Here is a 22,262-nt window from a genome sequence, read left to right as displayed (position 1 = left end):
AGTATCAGGAAATAGGCAAGAAAAGGAACGCAAAAGAGGAACCAATTTCACCTAATTTTGCCACTAAGCACTTCTCAGGTCTTCTCTGTTCCCCAAACCACACCACTTTGAGGCCACAAGACTCTCACATATCACATTCTGGAAATACAGCTTGGCAGTCTTAAAAAAACAAAGCCAGAAACCACCCAAACACTGCCCATTGAGTCAGAGACCCACGCTGGAATCAGATTTCAAAATTTCCTCCCTCCAATATTTAGTAAGCACTATTACATGCCAGGCTGGGTGCTGGGAGGTGGGTTACAGTGACAAACAAGAGGTAAGTGGTTCTTACCCTCAGGAAGCTTATAGTGCACCCACTGTGCCAACTTGTAGCCTCTGTGATCATGGAAAAGTCACTTGACCTCTCTGAGCTTCAACAACTACAAATGTTAATTCACTGGCAATCTCTACAAGACGGTGGTATAAGAAAGAGGATTCAAAGAGCGAAACATATGTGAACTTGTTCCGCAAAGGGCTGTTTAAATCCAAGTGTTTGCTTAATATTGATGTTTCCTACCACATGGATACCACAAAACACTTATTCTACACAGACCACTAGCTAGGGGGTGTGTGTGGGAGCTTCTGCTTCTCTTTTTACTGCCCTCAATGGCCCAGCTGCTATTACAGCCTTTGGTCCCCAGGACACCTGAAGAAAGACTAAGGGCCCTCGGACCAACTGAAGTCATTAGATATTCCATGGGTTCCACGGTGAAATGTCAAGCTACATCAAGTGAAGCAGGTTTCTTTACCCATTCATTTAACAAGTACTTATTGAGTACCCTGCCTCTGTGGCATTCCCGAGTGAGGAAGCCAGGAAAAAAACATTTTAACAGTTGACTTGATTGATTTTAAATTGTATTGGAGCTTGAGGGATACAGTATCCTGAGATAGAGCCACATGAGAAAAGACCTACATGGGTTAAGCTGGACTGAAAAGGTCTCTGTGAAAAAGTGGGTGGACACCTAAAGGACAAGGCATTGCCCAGGCAGAGAGATGAGTAGGAGAGTCCAGGTAGAAGAATCCACACATGCAAGCACCCTAAGTTGAAGAAGAGTTGAGTGTGTTCAGGAATGGAAGACTTCTGATGAGCTTCACAGGAAGAGGCTATAAAGTGGGCAAGGTTGGTGGAAGATACTTATCTATTCTCAGAAACCAACTTCTCAGAGCCTTTATTATGCTAATGTCATCACTAGGCTCTAAGGAAAGGATCCAGAGTGTAGGTCCTCCTAATGCTCAGGTCGGATCTCCGGAAGACAAATGCACCCAGGATACTCTGGGAAATGTTCTTCTAGAGTGTTGACTGTTCTATTAGTTCTGATTGTTTCAAGACACAGGTGACTTGAAATGTGCATCACTGCTCGTCCTCTCACCAGGCTGCTGACACCTCAGCTAATTATTCAGAGTGTCTGATACGGTTCCCTGAATTCTGGCAGGACTCATTTGCAAAGGAGGAGATTTCCACAGATGGACTGGCATATGAACCCAGGCAAGTCAGTTACACGTTCAAACTGCAAAGAGACTGTGTGAACGCTTGATTTTTAAATGATTAAATTCAACAATGATAATCACCCATATTCCTATATCCTAGGCCAAAGACAAGGAAAATGGGGAAAGAACAGGCCACTGCTTTTATTCACTGTCAATAAACGTACTGTGAGATGTAGACTTGAAATACGAACAACTCTTCAGCAGCAGAAAAAAATATCTCATGTTCCGTTACAGTTTGCTTTTTAGGATCAAATTGTCTATTTCCTCCTTTTTTCTGTTTTGTGAGAAAATGCCTAAAATTTACTTCACTTTTCTGGTACTTTCTGAATGAACACTTTAATTGGTACACAGGAGAATACTGGGTTCTTCACCTTTAAGATACTACCTGGATTCTTAAGTCACTGTAGTCCAAATCTTGCTCTGCATTTTACAGCCAGCTGGTTAGCTTATGAATCACACAGATAATCATATAAGTGAAAAGCAATTTTTATAGAAACAGTACAGGACCCTTGGAAAATATTGCTAGCCTCAAATAAATCTGTGCCACCACAATCATCTCCCTTTCTCTTTTAATAACCTCTTCAAACATGCCTGCAAAGGATAGGTTTGAACGGCCAGCTCTTCTTTCCCCCCAAATCCAAAAACTCAAAATCAGATCAGACACTGCTATTCTTCCACATTCAAAACTATTTCTGAAACCAGAAGTGGCTGTGTTTATACATCAGGGATGTAGGTTTGGGCCCAGAGAGAGTTAAATTAATATCCTGGCTTCACCAGTTCAACTTACCGTACATCTTCATTTGCCCAGTAACACAATCTATAGCCAACTGCTAACCAAGTCAATATGTGGTAAGACTAACAGCCACCCTAACTTGCCTTGATAATTATTCTCTTCTAACTGACATAATATTCAATATACTGTTGTTGAGAGCAATAATGCTAAAATTGATGCCTTGAGGGCTACAAGACAATTGAGTTTTAGCCAGATAAAATAACTTGTACACTAATCGTGCATTATAGGGTTCCACAACCTTTGGACGCACATTTTATAGTCTACCTGCTCAAAAATGTTACATATAATTATATTCAAAGTCATCTGAGCATACCTTGTCATTAGCATATATAATTTTAAAAGTACTGGCCAATAATCAAATAACACTGCTTTAGAGGAAAAAAAGGTTTATTTCTATAGTCTAGTTCTTGCTTATTTTTTTTTAATGAAATGAGCATTCTCTCACTACATAAATAACAGTATTGTGTCCTTCAACCTCTTGCTTTTTTCCTAAACCAAGAATTGTTTTCACAAGAAACAAGTAGATGATAAATGCTGAATGACAAAAAGCATCATTTAAATAAAATCCATATGACATCAGTACTACCAATAAAACAAGACAGAAATGAAACCTAGTGTTCCTCGAATATAAAAATCATCTATGATTTTCTCAAAATGTCAATTTCAGACCCTGAGTGGAGAAAACAGATTATATTAAATTTGAGACTTTCTCAAAATCTCTATGACATTAATGAAAATTAATTATAATTTTTGCAATTAAGTAATTAAGTATCATAATAAATAACAGTGTTCCTTATTAGGCAGTATTTCACCCCAAAATAAGAGACTATAAATATTAGTTTGTGGTTTTGTTGAATTTTCCTCTGAAATTTAATTTCTCTTGTAATTTTGTATCTTTAAATCCTAGGCCCTCATACAAAACTAAATATGGAATACATTTTCTATTCCTGTCTTACAGTTATGTGCAAATGCTGAGAAAAAATTAACACCTAAGTAACAATTTCAAGTAAAACAAAGAACAGGCACCATTCAAGGCAGAACATTAGGACTATAGCACAGAACAACGAGCAGGTTCTGTATTTACTGCCATCAAAATGCTACGGGACACTGGGTTGTTACGATGGCAATTAATCACAGCCATGCTCGTATCTCTGTGTTTCAACAGTAAGAGACCATGTGTATGGTCCAGCTATCTCAGGCAAAAATAGACACGTTGAACTGAAATACAGCATTGGTGACAGAACGAAGCATCACATTGGAGGCAGTAAAGATGTGATGAGGTCGGGGCATATACTACCCTACACTTTATAAAGGAAGGAGTGCTTAGCCAAGCTGACAGTGCCATTCAGAAATCTGCAAGACGTTTGTTCCTTCCTGCAGGGTAGAACCCATCCCAAATGCACATTAATAATCATGTGTGGAAACAACTGTAGAAAGACATGGCTCTGTGTGTGTCTCCAGATTAGCCTAAGTGGGGATTGTGGAACTGGTTCCATGCTTTGTTCTTCCTGGCCCCTTCCTCATGGACCCTGCACCGCCTCAGGACCCCCTGACCACCCAGGACTTAACTTTCCACTCACCCCCACTGAAATGTCCCCAACCTGAGGCAAATGAGAGAATGCTTGTGAAAGTCTTGTATAAACTGAAAACGTAATATATAATTATTCCTATTATCAGCACCATCTCATCTTCTGAGGGCCAAATGCCCTGTGCCTTCCAAGTTGACGTCTCATTACGAAATGATTCTATGCTAACTAAAGCAGTCACGGGAGCAGGCGGGTGATCCTACCTTCCCTCTTTCTCTACTTCCACTCAGCACCCCTCGTCCGCTCGCCCTGGCTAACACCTGGTGGTACCACACAGGAGAATGACAGGAGCGTGTGTGTTCACGCCAGGTTAAAGCCAGGGCGGGACTCGAGGCCCCCTCCCCCACTCATCACATACTAAGCTGGCAGCCTCACACACAACACAGGGCGGTCCAGAGAATCAACAAGGCTGGCAGAGCCAAAACCAATTTTTTTTTTTTTGAATGGGTCAATTCTCCTGGTATTATCCCCCATAAGAAATTTCAAAAACATCACTTCAGATTCTACCTTCTCCAACTGTGATCTCCTTTGGCAGGAGGGAGTATTTCTTCATCGTCCAGTGTAGTCTTTTTGGATCCTGGGGTCTCCCAACATGCTGCTTTCAACATTTACCCTTCAAGGGTCGTGGGAAGACAGATGGCCATAAAAACATTTCAGAGGCAAAGTACACAATGCAAAACGACTCATGACATAACGGCAAAAAATGATGGAAAAGGCGAGGAGGCTGGGGGCATGGGGAGTGGAGGCTGCAGGCCCTTCGGAAAAGTCTCAAGACTCTTACCAGACCGGAAGCGCCCCTGACACACAGAAGGGGCTCAAGCTGGAGGAACAGGTGCTGTGAAGGCCAAATCTACAACCACGTTTGCATGTTTTGGAGTGTGAGGGTTTACTGATTACAAAAGCAGGGAGTTTACAGAGTTGTTCCTTTGACTTGGATGAAGAAGCAATAAATGGTTAGGGTACAGAGAAGAGACAACCAAGAAAATACCAAACCTACCAAGTAAGCATGAGAACGAGCCCTAGGAAACCCGGATGAAGAGCAATTTCAGATTTTCGCACACCCATCACCCACCTCCGCCCCCTCCCTTTTAGTAGGGCTTCGAGAAGGCCTTTTGGGGAAGCCAGGAGGCCCGCGTTGTAGAGAGAGGGAGCTGAATTCAAAAGAATGCAAACAGAGCAACCCTAGGCAACAGGCCACTACTTCCTTTCTAACGTTCACCACTGAGGCCGGACACCGGCCCACTGGCACACAGCTCCTTTCTTCCAATTCCCTGAGCAGCCCGCCAAAAGGACCACGTTAACCAGAATGGGGCGTGCAGGCCTGGGCCTGTGAGGGGCAGGAAGGAGGGCAGGTTTGCCGAGGGCTCCTACCCCAGCCCTTCTCCAGCTGGCCCCCGACACCGGCTTGACGTCCTCCCCCTACCTGCAGGATGTACCCCCGGACATAGTCACGCAGGGTCCAGCCCAGGCCGTGCAGGATGTGCAGCACCTCCTCCTGCTTCAGGACGCTGAAGAGACGGTCCAGCAGGATCTTGAGCCGCACAGGCACCGCCTGCGTCCCGTAGAGCATCAGACTGCTGATGTCAAACACCACGTTGGACTGCACGATCTCCACTTGCGTGGGGTGGTAGAGGTGCTGCGTGCTGAGCTTATCCAAGGCTGCGGTGGTCCCGCCAGAGGTCCAGGGGCAGGTGGGAATAAAGAGATAAAAAGGAGAGGGCAGAGACAAAGAAAGGAGAAACGAGTTACTGGGAGTTACAGGGGGCTCCATGTCTATAGCTGGATCATAATCACAGATATCTAAGCGGGACTGTGCAATGTAAATAGTGCTCTTCCCACCTCCTCCCGGTTTTGTTTGTTTTTTGGTTTCCGTGTGTTTATAAATTGCAGACGACAGCAAATACAAAATACATTTGGCTTTCAGGAAGAGAGCCACTGAGGAGGTTTCTAAATGACTGTGGCTGGTGCTAAAAACCTGACTAATTAATTTGCTAATTGAACTATGGCTCAACCCAAGTTACCACGGTATTCCCCTCCCCGCACTAAAAGAAGGAACACGCACACAACTGCCAACTCGGCCACAAGAGCGGGCTCAACCAACATCGTTTTTCTGAATAAGATTCACCCCTTATGATACCTGGATGGTTTGAAGAGGAAAAGAAAGGTGTTCTTTAGACGTACAGGGGAAAAAGGACTAACTCAGAGGGAATAAGGAAAGCTGACCTCTGGGTGGGGGGACTAGTCATTCACTTCAAAGCTGAATTAGCTAAGGGGAATTATCCCAAGACTTAATTCTCCAAAATTCCCTTCTTGCTGTTTACCTGTTAGTTCAGTGTTCTCTAAAAGTTATTCAGGAGAAACAAACAAGAAAAGGAATTCAAGTCATAATTAGGTATTTTATTAACAGCTCTGACAAGGGCTCAGTATGAGATGAAACTGGAAAAAAAAAATGACTACAATCAAAAGTACGAGAATTTCTGTGTATTTCAGCTGCGTCATTTCAGCGCAGAAAACTGAGGATGACCGTTCTCAGAGTAAATATTTTTAGTGGAACTAATATTTCAACAATTAGGCTTTTTTCTCCTCAAATCTAAGAAATCACATCTCTTCTCCCTAGCTCTGAAAGCCAAGATAAGGCCATACATTCTCATCCCCATCCTTATCTGAGTTACCGGGAACCCTACTGCAGATAATGTAACGACATTTATCCTCAGTTTCTCTAAAGTGACCCATTAAGATAGCGCTGTCTCACCTACAGGGCTCAAAGAGATGCTGAAAAGATGAATAAGATAACGAATGAGAGGTGCTTTGAACTCCCGAAGAGAACACAAAAGCATTAGATCAACTATCAGAATTACACACATGACCTTCTGAAGATTAAAAGAGATAAACACGTGAGCCTGAAAGATGGTCATCTCATGAGTCAGGCAAATGGGTATCAGACAACAACCGCCAGGCTCAAATCCTAACTCTACCTGCAAGCACCCAAGGTTTCTGCAAGCTCGAAACCATTCTTAATACCGTCTCCCCCAACGGCACAGGCTACCGTTCATGGACACTCTGAGCAGTTCCTCTTTTAATGTACCGGTATTTCTGCATATTAATGTGGGGTATTTAAAAGTGCGCATGCGCACACACTCACTTCTTAGTATTTCAAGTGTATTTTTTTAGGGCTCCTCCTCCACTCTCGTTTCCTCCTGACTTGTGGTCACTGGAGAGTTCATGTACTCTTGATAAATTGCCTTCTTACATCCACAGTGTAAAGGCCCTTATCATTTACCCGCTGGCTTCATTCAACACATTTACTCCCAGGAATACTTTGTCAAAGATTTCGGGTTTCCTCATACTTCATTTCTTGCAGCTGATTTGTCTGATCTTTCCTATTCTAGTGGTTAAGTCAACTTTGAATAAATAGCTTTAAAAATTAATTTAACGTTTGGGAAAGATAAGGGATTCACAAGCCCAGGGATTGAAGTCTTCTCTCACTCCACAGGGCATTTAGAAAGCAAAAATGCAGGAAAGAGGTATTATTATCCCTGTTTTTCTTCAAGTACAGCTTAACTACTCAGCCTTCTGATGAGTCGCTGCTCTGCTTACAGAAATCCAGCGCCCAGGTCGAGGGAAATCTCCTCTTCCGTTTCCCTTTATCAACCTTCCTGGCCCATATCAAGCACTTCTTCACAAAATATACTGCTGTGACCACAACAAATATGAAACTGGGAGGGATGAGTAGAGGTGAAATAAAATGACGCCAAACCTGATTTTTGTCCATGTGTTCGGCACCTTGTATCTATGCATTAAGTATATGCAGGTGCGTGCACCAGTGTGTTCTAAGGCCGGGCGGAAAGCTGTCACCCCTCTCCCTCTCACTCCTTAAAAAGGGCTGGAAGTTTTAGAAGATGAAGAGGACTAAACTGTTGAGGGCACAGAAACAAAGAGAAGTTGTTCAGAGAATTGAAAGAGCACAGGTGGAACAGGTAAAAGCAAAAGTATTCCCCTATATGTGCTTGTGAGACCGTCAGAGAGTGAGAGTATTAAAAGGACATTACTGATTCTTTAGCATGCCACATGTCAAGAAGTAGGAATACACATAAATAAATAGGCCACATAAATACACAGTGGAGGTCAACAACTTTTTCTGTAAAGGTCCAGACTGTAAATATTTTAGGTTTATGGGCCATGCCCTGTGTTTCACAGCTACTCTCCTCTGCTACTATAGAGGGAAACAGAGCAGACTTAAACTAATGGGCATGTCTATGTTCCAATAAAACTTTATTTACACAAATAGGTATCTGGCTACATTTTGGGCTCTGATATGGAAAATGAAAGGGCGGACCAAATAGTCAAAGAAAGTCAATAGTTGATAAGGAAAAAGCCCCACGGGTGTGATTTAAGCAGCAGTTACCTAGGAGATGAGCCATAGAGGAAGTCTTTAAAAATTAAAGACTGCTCAGCTTGCAGATGTCAACTGCAAATTTCAGCATAAACATATCATCAAAGATTATGCTCGGTCAAATTTCTTGAATGAATCAAAATTTTCTGCTTTATAACTGCTGGATTGTACTGCGTCACCAAGTTGACAACAGCTTTGGGAGGGGATGTCTCCTTGGTCGGCAAAGGGTTAAGTAACAATTTTTAAACTGTCATAATAACAGTAAACTGAGAACTGGACTTCTGCCTAATGTCATGCTCTTCTTATGTCTGACTGTGGGAGATTCGAGTCTGGATCTCAGGCAGGTTAGGAATATGAGTTGGGCCAATGGGAACAAAGGAAATGTAGGGCAAGAACTTGTTCAGCAGGATGGAGTGGGAAAATGATGGTCATCTACCTTTATGAGCTATGGACCTAACCATCTGCTAAAATTGTCCTATATCAATGGTATTGCCAAAATTCCATTTTCAAATGAAATCTTAGCCAGAAATTGGGTATAAAAATACATGAAAGTGAAGCTACTCTTAATAAAGCTCGAGTGAGCATGAATTTGACAACTTCCCACCATGCATTACTCTCTTCTTCCCTTCCTCCTGTTTAAGCATCTCAGTGGGACCCCTAGAGTTCCCAGAAGCACAGTTTGAAAAGCACTTGTCTATACAATAATATGATACCAAGTGTTTCACCTGCTGTGCCTCCCCTTCATTCTGGGAACAGAAACTGGATTTCCCTTCAGGGAACCCCTCTTCTCCTACACTCAGTACCATTTATTTCATAGAACAGAATATTCCTGAAGCCAGGCCTGGAAAACCAGTACCTCCCAGTTCCTTGGCCAAAACAACCAGTTTAAGAATGGGCAAGTGGGGCTTCCCTGGTGGTGCAGTGGTTAAGAATCCGCCTACCAATGCAGGGGACATGGGTTCAAGCCCTGGTCCGGGAAGATCCCACATGCCACGGAGCAGCTAGGCCCGTGTGCCACAACTACTGAGCCTGCGCTCTAGAGCCCACGAGCCACAACTCCTGAGCCCGAGTGCCACAATTACTGAAGCCCGCGTGCCTAGAGCCTGTGCTCCACAACAGGAGAGGCCATTGCAGTGAGAAGCCCGCGCACCGCAACAAAGAGTAGCCCCTGCTCACCGCAACTGGAGAAAGCCCGCACGCAGCAACGAAGACCCAAGGCAGCCAAAAATAAATAAATAAGTAAATTTATTACAAAAAAAAAAGAATGGGCAAGTGACCTAAGTCTGAAGAGTGATATTGAATCCAGGCTTTCAGTTAGAAATACTAGGGAGTTCTTCCCTCTTCTTGAAATTTGTAGCTGGCAAATATGCTTGGGAATGAGAATCACATGGAGGACAGTTGAGCCACAGGATGGTCTGAGAAAGACTAAGGACTGACAATATTGTTTGATCCAGAAGATACAGATATGGCAGTGCCTGAGGGTGGGACCCTCCCAGAAATTTCAGTTACACGAGCCAACAAAAGCTCTCTCTCCCTTTCTCTCTTTCTATGTCTGCTTGAAGTAGGATTCTGTAATTTGTATCTAAAAGAGCCTTAACTAAGACAACTACCTTTTTGGGGTATCCTTCCAGCTAGATAACATGTATTTCAAAGGAGCTGTCAGTGGTTCAACAACGTATGTTAGTTCCAGGCCAAATGCAATTCACAATTTCTCTAGTGACTGGAATGAGGGTATCCTGAACAATTTCATATCTCATACAAATTTGCAAAGGGTGATGGATGCCATCAACTACATTAATAAATAAAAATAATTGTTGTATGGGGAAGGGGAATAAAGGAAATGACCATTTAAGTACTAACTAAATACTAGGCATCATTCTAAAGGGTTACAATAATCTCGTTTAATCCTTTAAAAAAAATTAAAACACAAGGTATTACTATTACTGCCTATTTGGAGATCACAGGTTCCATGAGGGTCAGTAACTGGCCTAAGGTCACTTAGTTATTTCTCCCAAGAAATTCTGTTTCTACCACACGTTCAGATAAACAGTCAATAAACAACTCTGGAAACGTGCAAGTCTTCATCATGTTGGAAGTCCCTAACTCCCAACAATCTGGGCTTCCTGCCCATCACTCTGCTGAAGCAAGCATTTCAAAGGTCACCAACACCTGCCTTACTACAAAATCCAATCGCTTTTCCCTTCATTCTTCTCCATGATCTCTCCATAGCAGCTGACCTTATTGAACACCATTCCTCCTAAAATGCTCTTCTCCTTCATTCACGCATACATGCATTTATTCACTGGCACTTAACAACTTATCACCAAGGCAGGTGCTGCATGCAGATGCAAAAGTCATCTTTGCTGTAAAAGAGATGTGATAAAGTACTGTAGGACAAAGAAGAGAGGGCCACTCTGCCGGGAAGGCATACTCTTGTAAGGCATCAGCAAGCGAGAAAGGAGGAGGACAGTCCAGGTAGACGGCACTAAGGCAGGGGTTCTCAAACATTATGTGTCTCAAAATCAGATGAAGGGCTTGTTAAAACACAGGTCAGATGGCTGGGCCACCTTCCCCTGGAGTTTCTGATTCACTGGGTCAGGGGTGGGGGCCAAGAATTGGCATTTCTAACAAGTCTCCACAAGACACTGATGCTGCTGGCCAGGGACCATACTTTGAGAACCACTGCACTAATGAGGTGTGTGTAAGAGAAATGAATATCCAAAGAATGTGTCAGGCTTGCAGCAAAAGAGTTGAAGATAAATACAGAAAAGTCAGATGGGCAGTCTGTAAGAAACCTTAACACTGCAGGCCAAAACCTGTGGAAAGGTTATAATATAATTTTATTTCTGGTTAATAGGATATAGAAAATATTAAACATTTTATAAGGTGAAAATGACTTATAATTTTAGATGTAAAACTCTGACGAGAGTCCAGAAGTTTATTTAAAGCAATAGGTGTCAGCTGGGGACACATGGCCACAGAGCCACCACCCCTAAGGAAGAAGGGTCGAGAGGGAGATGGTCATAGTTCGGGTGAAAAATTACCACAGGTGATGCTGACATACACGCCTACAATACATGCCACTGAAAACCACAGAGATGAGTTAGAGGGCAGGATGACTCAGAGTTAAGTGAACAGGGTAGGAAATGTTTGCAATACTCCACTGGGAGACGCCCTGACTCAGTGGACTTCAAATGATGATCTGCTTAAACCTGGGGTATGCACCGGCCTTTCAGAGATACGCAGACATGAGGACTCAATTTCCAGATCCTGTAATCCCATATTTACTCTTTCCTAAAACTGATCCCCCTGAGAACAGGCCCACCTGTTCATGCAGATTATCCATCCCCAATTCTCCTGTGAAAACTATACCCTTCTTTCCTTTACCAAATAAAGGCATACTCTGACTTGACTTATACAGTGCATTGGCCCAGGGTGTAAAGCTCTCCTGGGTGTCAAAATAGTGGCCAGTTTGAATCGCTTTGTGAAGCCTTGTTTAAGGATTAATAAAAACACCAAGAACCTGGAAAAGGGCCCTCTTTCCCTGATTATGCATATATGAGTAAAGGGTAGCTAGAACCTGATATTTGGGTCTACGCTGGAGTTTTCAGAATTCAGACATTACATAAAATGGGCAGCAGTCACACACTCACCTCTTGCATTCCTATTTAATAACGTATCACTGTTTAGGAAGTATCCTGTGAGCACAAAGCAAAAGTGTCCAATGCTGAAAATGGCTTTTCCCTCCATTCTTTTCAATTATTCCTGATACTCATCCCCAGGAGGTGTCATCACCTGGGAAAAAAAGCTCCCGAGCACATGTGATGCCTACTCTTTTAAATTCAGTTTGAATATTTTCCCAGACCTATGAAATTTGGAAGATGCACTGAATAAAACCTGTGGATAGGAATTTTACAGAAATTCAGAAACGATGTTTATCATTTAATAAGGTAGTTACTACCCATTTAATCAAATACTATCAAAATATTTATGTTATGATTAATCATCATTTTCATCTTATAAAGTTTTGAATATGTCTACATCCTGTTAATAGAAATAAAATTAAATTATGACCTAAATGCCAAAGCACTGAATTTTTAGCAGTATATAACTTCTTTCATTAAACACATTAAAAGTTTGACCATGTTTTTATAAAATATGGCTCTTATCTACTTTGTTCCTGAAGTCCAACACCAGATTGTGATACACACGATCATTATCAAAGTAATACCCTGACTTTTAACATACTCATTTCATAAAAATCTTAAGTTATACATTATAGTGCATCATTACTAATTAAGTAATGAGAAATAGCATTTCTATTGTACACTTAATAGATTAATTTTATTAGCTCCACATTTTATTCTAGACTGTTTTAGCAAACTATCCTATGAATTGCAGTTCATAATTTATTGATTATTTACAACTTTTCTCAAAATGCATATTAATACATTTGAATTGAAATGTGACTTCATTTTTTTTCCCAATGATAATTCAGCCTGATTTGACCATGAGCACTGGTGGAAATTTTCATCAATTAAGAGAGCTAAATATGCAGTAATAAAAGTTATCACCTTTAAAAAAAAGATATATTGCAGAAATCATTTGAATAACTAACACAGTATTTTTATTTTCTCAGTCTTTTTGGTGTATACAAGAATAAATGATATGCCTCTAAGTGAAAGACTAATAGCTAAGTTTATAAATTGGCATTTGCTATGTCTTGTTAATGTCTTTCTCCAGAAATTGAGAAAGTAAATGACTCTAACAACATCTGGGTAATAAGGTGGATGAAGCAAAGAGAAACTAACTGATCACTGTGTAACTGTTGGCACATAATCTGAAATGATTTCTAAGAACCGAATGACAATGTGATAAAGTTCCTAGTCCCACCTATTCATGTGAACAGGTGTCTGAGCACTTAGATCTGCAAAAATGGGGAAGAAACCGATAGTGTACCTTTCCTCTTTCTTACAATAAGTATTAATCATTTATTGATACATGAACTAATCTAGGAAGAAAAATTATGAAAACCTGTAATATTTATATTGCTTTGATCTTATTCCTCTTGATCAAAATTAAACAATAAAATTTCCATTTATGGATATATTATCTCATTTTCTTAATTTTCCTTGCAGACATGAATGATAAAAGACTTTCCAGTGAACGTATGATTTCATTTGTGGTAATGTTATTTGGGGACAGTGAACTGGAAACAAGAGTTAAGGAGAAAAAATAACGACTTAGAACAATGATTTAAAGTTCCCAGTGTTTCAAGAGTGCTTGCTATCCTCCAGATTGAGGACAGAAATTCTAGGGCCAGACTCCAAGGGTTCAAATGCTAGCTCTGCCACCAACGTGCTGCATGACCTTAGCAAGTTACTTAGCATATGAAAATGTTAGGATGGAACTTTGTTTTCAAAATTCTTTTGGGGGCAGGCAAGACAATAGCATGAAGACCACTACCTTAGTACAAGGAGAAAGAAAAGGAGAACAAAGAATCAAGACCAAGCTAACAAGTATGGGGAAGAAAATAGATGCTTGGAGTGAAGATGAGTCAGGGTTACAGGATGACTGAGATTTTCAAGTTTGGAGGATTTGGACAGGAAATCAACTGAGATACAGGGGACCCATCAGGATTCCAGAGGAGCTGCCTCTCCAGCTGCCCACCTGTGATCATCTGCCTCTAGGAATCCAACTACTCCTATACTACACCGGCCATCCCTAACCTGTAAGTTGAGTTCTACCCAAACTCTGTGCCCTCAACTCCAAACATGTACTTGTGACCCCTACTGCTGTGAAAGGTAAGCCCAAGAAACTAGGCCAAAATGCTTGAAATCAAATCTTTTTTGTTGTGATTTTTTTGACTGAATATGTCATAGATGCTCATTGAAAAAATATAAATTTGAGAAAAAGAAAAACAAACGGAAGACAGTCATACATAATCCCACCAACCAAAGGCACTATTGTCTACATGTTGATGTAGCTGCATCTACTTTTCTTCAGTCCATAATTTTATGTAGTTAAGGGTCACACACTAGTTACAAATTTCTATCTTGTTGTTGTTTTTCTCACTGAATTTTATATAGCATGAACACTCAAAATTATCTCTGACCACCTAGTCCCCATAAATGTCTCCACTGCAGTTCCCCTGGATCTAACCCTCCTCTCTGGTCTAACTTCTACCACTTCAGTAGAAGCTTTTAGACTCTCCTAAGTCCACTACTGCAAGCGACTCCTGGCTGGTCTGGTGTGGTGTGGTCTGCCTCTGCTCTCTCTGGTGTAATACAGAAAGAACAGAGTCAGTTCTCAAGTCAGTATTCTCAAAAGACTGCTTAGAATATGTCTCTTTTCTGCTCAAAAGTTTCCAGTAATGCTCCAGCCCTACCCTCCCAGCCCCCAAATTCTTAACCTGGGTCAGAAGACCTTGGAAAGACTGATTTACTACTTTCCAGCCTAATAACCCTCTAACGTGGCTCTCTGTTCCAACAAAAGTGAGCTGCCCACTGCCTTTCTAACAAAACTAGTGAGGAAAGCAGACTTTAAAAAAATACACATTAACACACAGTATTACAAACTGGGTATGTGACATGAGAACATAATTTAAACAGGGCTAGGGATGGGGTGTTCCAGGCAAAGCCATTTCTGTTAGGACGTGAACAAGGGAGAGCAGCATACGATGAGGCTGGAGAGACAAGCAGGGTTCCCACCTGCTGAGCTACATTTTTCAAATTTTCAATTTTTCAATGCTGTTCATTAAGGGCCTTTGCTCTTTCTTTACCTTTTTAACTACCCTTTTCTTCCAGCTTCCATACAAGTTCTGTTTTCCTTTTCTATAAAACTTGGAGAGGTCCCCCCATCTAAGAGCAAACTGTCTCAACAATGATAGCACTTAAAGTGAGCCAATCATGCACATACCAACTATATGTTGCCCATTTACTGGCTCGCTTCTGTGCCTATTTTATCATAAGAGCTTCAGCAACCATATCTGAAACATAATCAATCAAGGGTGTTCAGCCCTCATATTGTTGAGTGGATGAACACAGCTAGTGTGCAAAGATAGGATTCGATTCCACTGTGCCACCCAATTCTTAATTTCACTCACGTCTCATTCTCAGCCCTCCGCTTTGCTCTTTACACTCTAGAGAACAGTGGGGGTAGGTAATTACAGCAGTTTAGGAAGTGAGATGGGGCTGCTAGCTGAGCAGAAATTAACTAAAGTTGCATAATTTATTCCCTTTCCTACCACTTCAAGCATTATTTGGGGGCATCCAATGGATTTCTAGGTAAAAGCAGTATGAGATCTAGTGGTATTAAAGAAAACAAGCTTAATACCAGGGTGCAGAGACCACATCATAATGAATAGACATTAGGAGAATCATAGTACAGATCACTAAGTTTGTGATCCATGTGCTAGATCTATGGTCTGCTAGCTACAGGAAAAGGTATAGTAGAGCCAGTCCTCCTCCATATCCATGGGTACTGACCCATGGGCTCAACCGACCGTGGATGGAAAATATTCACAAACAAAAAATTCCATGAAGTTCCAAAAAAGCAAAACTTGAATTTGCCATGTTCTACAACTACTTACATAGCATTTACATTACATTTACATTACTTACACAGCATTTACATTGTATTAGGTATTATAAGTAATCTAGAGATGATGAACGTATATGGTGGATTTGGGAGGATATGCATAGGTTATATGCAAATACTACAGCGTTTTAGTATAAGAAACTTGAGCATCCATGGATTTTGATATCCGTGTGGGTCCTGGAACCAAATCCCTTGGATACCAAGGGACAAGTGTATAGACTTTGGAAAGGGGTCAGAGAACAGTCAACACAATAAGAAGAGCATCTACAAATAAAAGATTATTTTTCTTTTGTAAAAGGTCTGGAGGAAAAGAAAAAAAGCAAACAGATAAATTAACCTCTTTTTTAGTATGCAGAACTTTATTGGGAAAAAGAAAAGGGTTTAAATGTACAATATGGATACTAGTGAGAAAAAGAAAAAAAATTCATACCATAAGAGCTTATTAAACTGTGAATTAGGTTACTGAGGTAACATAATTTACCTGGATTTCTTTACAATGCCAGAAACAGAAGTTTAAACTGGTCATTTTCAGGCTATAAAACAAAGGAGAAATTGGGGCCTGGATATAATTTCAATAAACACTTTGATAGGATCTATAGTTTTTCAAAGGAAAGTGGTGGCTAAGCCACAAGACCCAAAAAATACACACAAGTCAGTGAGAAGAAAACTCATTTCTGTCAAGAACAGAATCACCATAAAGACAACAGCCGGAATTTCTGTGGTTCATTAATGTAAGTGTGTAACGTAAATGTAAAATAAGTATAAAATGTAATGCAAAATATGGAATAAATGTGAAGTAATATATACTTTTAACTACGTTGCTAACTTAAAGAACAAAGTAATGTCCTTTATAAAATTCAGTTTTCAAATGTATAAAATAGTACTGGCAGTGTGTGAGGGGTGGTTATAAAGAACTTGCATCTATTAAATGAAATGTGAATAACTATTTTTTTATTTCGATTTTTAATAACAGGAATTACTCCCCAAACCTTCAAATAAATTAAAATAAATGTAAACCTGTAATTCTACAGACTTCACTTCCAATATTTTCTGTGAAGGTCACAGAAATAAGACCATATTCAGATACATTTTTTTCTTAATGTAGGAGTATAAAAGTGCTTTTCACCGATCCTAGAAAATTGGCTCTCAGTGATAGTTTATAGTTCTTAGTTTTCCACAACTTTTTTTAAACATAACTTTCTTTAAAAGCCAAATTCAAGTGACTTAGGTGGTTTTCACAGGAATACGCTCAAATACTTCAGGCCCTGATGTCCAGTGGATTCCACTGAATAGCTGTTCAGGCATGGTGGTGTGAAGCTTATAGCCATTCAATAAAATAAAAAGTGAGCCAAGTGAAATGATTTTTCAAAGCCACCTACTTTGCAGAGTAAAACAATTAAAATTTTGTATGAAAACGGTCTAAAAGGAAGCCTTTTATTTCACTAATTTCCAGTCCTGTCCTGGATATTTTTCAATTTTTAAATGCTAATTTGAAGCAATTTTAGAAAAAAAAAATTAAAGAAGCTTTATTCTTTCATTTTGGGAGAAAGCCAAGTGAGCCTTAAATTGCAAAGCTAATTGTTTCGAGAACTCCAGTCTCTTGCGCCCCAACTCCCCTTAGGATTCCAAATTATAATAGCATCAAGTGGTCAGCTTTTAGGAGCTGTGAGTCCTAGAATACTATTTTAATTTCTAAGAGGTTAACATTTCAATGTGTCTTTAAATGTTGTTTTATGGAATTCTTTCCACGATTACTTTAAGAGTCGAATAAAAACAGTTGTTAGTGACAGAATTTTATTAGGACAATTTCTGGGGGCTGATTTTTAAGTTTTGATTACTTATAATCAGAATATTGTTCCCTTTCCTACTTCAAGTACCCAGACCATAACCTCTGAATTTATAAGGGTGGGTGGCTCTTCATTCTTGCTAATATGACCAATAATTTCCAATTATACCACACTTTATAATATGCACACTATACCCAATATAATGATATGTCATTTCAAGGTAGCTAGCCCATGAACTTCTACAGGTTTAATGGGATTTTGCATATTTAGAATTTCATCATAAAGGGGCCCTTTGGAATCATTATAACATCAATCCTTTCCCATTATAAGACTCAGCTCTCTTACTAGGCAAGAGCATCAGGGCGCAGGGCAAAGCTTTAACCCACCCGTAGGTTGTAAGCCAGTTCCCAATAAAAGCCGTAGCACTGGGGGAGAACATTAATAAATGGCAATGATGACATATTAAAAACTTTTTAGTGAATCAGGGGATCGATCAGGAAGGTGGACCATGATTGTTACTAAGAGAAAAAGTCCTTATGACTTGGAGTAATATTTAGATCTGCACGTTTTATGCACTACTTTTGGGGGGAGAGAACTGTGTAATTGGGAGCAAATTAAGTACAAAATAACTCATGTTCCATTTAAGTCATAACTTTCTAACTGGAACTGTCAAGGCTGAATTAATTAGGATATTTAATACCAAAGAGAGAGACGGCTTGCTTTTAGAATTTTTTTTTAAGGAAAGAAGAAAAGGAATGATACGTAGCTGAAAGAGTTGATCCCCAAGCCTGGTGATAAAATCTGTCAGCCCTTATGTGTGAAGGGCTTATTTTTCTTCTTGAACAAATAGTGTGTCAGTGTTTTTAAGTCAAAAAAAAAACCACCAACGACAACAACAACAACAAAACCACCTCTGCCAAGCCTCCATAAACCCTGATTACGTTACTATATCTTATATGCCTTATGTGAATGGTCCCTGATTCTTTTCTTGTGCCTTAATACATGAGGGATAGGTATATGAATACCCTTAGGGTCCATTAGGAATGTGATCCTACACTGTAGGGAGGAAAGGGGGACCGAAGGAGCTCCAATGAGCTCTCACTGTCTTACGGATTTTAATTGTGCCCTGGCTGACATGCAGCTTTGAGTGTGTATGGATATGCACACACACACCGACAATTAGTCCAGGGTAGAATTTGAGCTCCACTTGAGACTACCTAGGTAATATTTCAAACTGACTGGCATTTCCCCCCTGTGGCCTTATGCATAATAAAGTCCTCACAACAGACTTTGGAAATCATTAAAGTCTGACGGAGGCACACGTAAAAGTAGACTGTCAACACTGGGTTATTCAGAAGCTCACTCTCCTGGCAAGGAGATTAAACAGATCCTTGGTTTTACTTCTCTTCCTCCTTCCTTTTCCTTCCATGGCCCACTTTTGGGGGCATGTCTCTCCTCATGTGCATCTCCATCAGAAGGTGGTAAGGGGAAAGAGCAAATGCAATCTGCAAACTTGACAGTAAGTCTAGGAAGAGATTGACTAACTGAATCTACTTGCTGACACCAGGTTTGGGGATTATTATTATTCCTGCTGCTGTTCTATCCAATCTCTAGTCACCAAGGTGAGCTGAAAGTTGACTACACAAACCTTGCTTTATATAATTCACAGATCAATGAATTAAATGTACACTGACTACAAAATATACCCCCTTTAAAAGTAACTATTGAAATTTGCTACTTGGACGGAACGTGTGAATCCTTCTATTCAACAAACAGAAAATGAATTCTTCTGTAAGAGAATAATCACCCTACTCCCAATTTATTAACTTTAAAGACTTTTCTTGAAGTAGCATATATCTGTATCAGAATTTCACTATGGAAACATTATAAATGCAAGGCATATTTATTTTTGATAGAACATGTGCTTTAAACTCTTTCACATGTAGTGAAGAAGTATTTCAAAACTGAGAGAGAGCAGTGATACAAAAAGCCAGCACCTGGTAGGAAATACCTAAAAGAAAGAAATGATTATATTCGGTCTTTTTTTTTTTTTTAATGAACGTCACCTTTGTGTCACAAGTATTTTTCCTTCCCTCTCCCAGTAAGTCAGCCTGAAATCTCATTCTAAATCTATAATCAATCTTTTTTCTCCCACTGTAATCCCTTAAAACTCTGGGCTATCACACATACTTTTGACACCGATGCGTGTTTTCTTCTGGATTGCTGGATTTGCTTAATGCATATAACAAGTATCAAACTGCTTTGCATCTATGACTGGTGGGATAAAAGACCTCTATATAAAGATTTGCTCATAAAAAAAGGGCAAAGAAGGCAGTCTCAGGAAAAGTCTAAACTAACCAATTTTTAAATGCATGATCAGAAAATGTTAGGGACTAAAGCAATGCTTGCCGATTTTTCCATTAATATGATCGATGTACAATTGAGCAGAGAGGAAAGCCTTAAAGTTACCATCCCATTCTCTACTAGTTGGTTTTTTGACACCTATAAGCTATCAACAAGGCTAAAAAGCTTTCAGAGTTTAAGCCACTTCCAAAATGAAACTATTATATACCATCACAAATATTTGATAAAGCTCAAACTTTGAGAAAAGAAGTCTCCTGAAATGATGTGAACAAAGAGGGGGCAGATACTGGTTAGCTCTGTGAATTCTGGTTACCCATTTGATAATGATAATTACCCTAATTTATGATTAGAAGACAAGTTCTATTAATCAGGACCAACAGGCACAATAAAAAAAAAATCCAAATTTTAAAATGTAGCCATTGTTCCTGTAGATATTTTACTGTACTTAAAAACCAGTAATAGAAAACACTTGCCAAGTTCATTTAGTCTCTGACTGAGGCACACATATGTGATCTCCTAATTTACAGCTTGCACGTACAGATGTTCACACTTAGTAAAAGGGTTTCTTAATAGCTTTTTTTAATTAAAAGTGTGTTGATAATAGGTGTTTTAAACATATCCAAACAACACAGCTGAACTGACAAATGCCTGTCTTCGTGTCTCACATTGAGGCAAGATTTTATGAGAGAAACTATTATGATTCAGTTGCATGGTCTGTAGGACAAATGTTACCCCCAAAACCTCCACATGAGATCTTTCATTAATTTTTCTCTCTATGATCTGTTTCCAAGTCGAAATGTTAGACTGCTACTAGGGTTATGTAGCCGAAAGCAGAACCACACAGCCGTTGCTGGCTGCCTGCAGTTTTTTTCCTTTGCAAAACTTTGAACCCCATCCAGCTTTGACACACTGCCTCTTCAGCTAATAACTATCAAGTTTCCCCTTGTCTCCTGTCTACTTTTCTTTGAGGCAATTGCGCACTCAGCACCCCGAGATAATAACACACATCTATAAGATAAAAGCAATGGCATTAATGTAATTGTCTGCCTCTCTCTCTTTAGCCTAATCTCTTTTTTCCTTCAGTTTTGACTGCCTATGTGACACCTGTTTTTGTCTCCTCTGATCCTACGACAGGTTTTCCGCTGACAAGGTTTTTGCCTGACAGAGATTCTGCAGACAAGAACATAATAAAATATGAAGAACTGCTTGTCAGAGTTTCTGCCAATGCTCACATGAAATAAAGAAAAAAAATGACTTTTTTTTTTTTTTTTTTTTTTTTATAAGGGGCCCTGTGATGGTCGCTTTTGGCCTGTCAGGAAAAAGACCTCCCTGGCCAATTTCTCCATGCCAAACAGGTGTTTTCTTTTATGTGAGAGGTTGATTTGTTTTTAAATTTTTACTGATAGTGGAAAACAAGAATAGCCAAAAGGAGGGAGGGGGGAATTTCTTACCCTCAGATTTTTGCAGGCAAAGGAGTACTAAAGAACTACTAAACAGAAGTGAAAAATATTTCACTCAAGACCACATCTTCTCAATAAAACAAAAATGACAACATCTGTTAATGATCAAACAAATTTAACTTCTCTAAAATTTACTTCTTGGTTGGTTAGGCTATTAAAACCTTCCACCTACCTTTCACTTGTTTTGTTGTCCGAAGACAGAGGGGGAAACAGCAGAGATGAAAAAAGAGTGAGGGCTGAAAAAGAGAAATGCAGAAACAGGACTAAAGGCAGGGGGATTGCAGGCTATGCTTACTACTTAAAATGGGAAGAGGCTGCTGGAAAAGAAACTGACAATTAGGAATCAGAGACTTTTAGATACACGTAGGAGGTTCCCATAAGCCTTTGTTCCATGTGCTCCCTCAGGTGGGAGATGCTACAATGGGTATCAGCACCCAGAGATGAAGAAGTGCTTTTCCTGAGGTCCCAAGCTAGTGGAGGGATCAGTATTACAGAAACTACCCTTCTGGTCTCAGTGAAGTATGATGAGAGTATACAGAAGGTAATACTTAATTGCTCCTGGGGGCGAACAGGTCCAGCTTCACTGATGACCAGGGCAGAGGAAAGAGCAGACATGATCAATAGCGCAGCAGGTGTGAAAGCACGAAGGACTGAGTGAAGGAAGGACAGGAGCCGGAATTTGGGATTCTAGGATTCTCACACCAGTTTTAACTACTCTACCAGCAAACCAGTTTAACCTAAGCTTCGGTCCTC

General features: G+C 40.1%; 1 protein-coding gene across 5 annotated transcripts in view; it reads right to left on the bottom strand.

Annotated features, from left to right (window-relative positions):
• Nucleotides 1-22,262, bottom strand: part of BNC2 (basonuclin zinc finger protein 2) — a 413,802-nt gene that overhangs the window by 117,370 nt on the left and 274,170 nt on the right. For all 5 annotated transcript variants that reach the window (XM_059926408.1, XM_059926410.1, XM_059926411.1 and 2 more), the window contains one exon: nucleotides 5,330-5,565. In XM_059926408.1, the coding sequence (XP_059782391.1) occupies nucleotides 5,330-5,565 (236 nt within the window). The remainder of the gene's footprint in view (nucleotides 1-5,329; nucleotides 5,566-22,262) is intronic.

Source organism: Balaenoptera ricei, chromosome 6 (genome assembly GCF_028023285.1).
Source record: "Balaenoptera ricei isolate mBalRic1 chromosome 6, mBalRic1.hap2, whole genome shotgun sequence".
Taxonomy (NCBI): Eukaryota; Metazoa; Chordata; class Mammalia; order Artiodactyla; family Balaenopteridae; genus Balaenoptera; species Balaenoptera ricei.
Note: the sequence above shows the minus strand (reverse complement) of the source record. Positions and strands in the feature narration are given on the sequence as shown.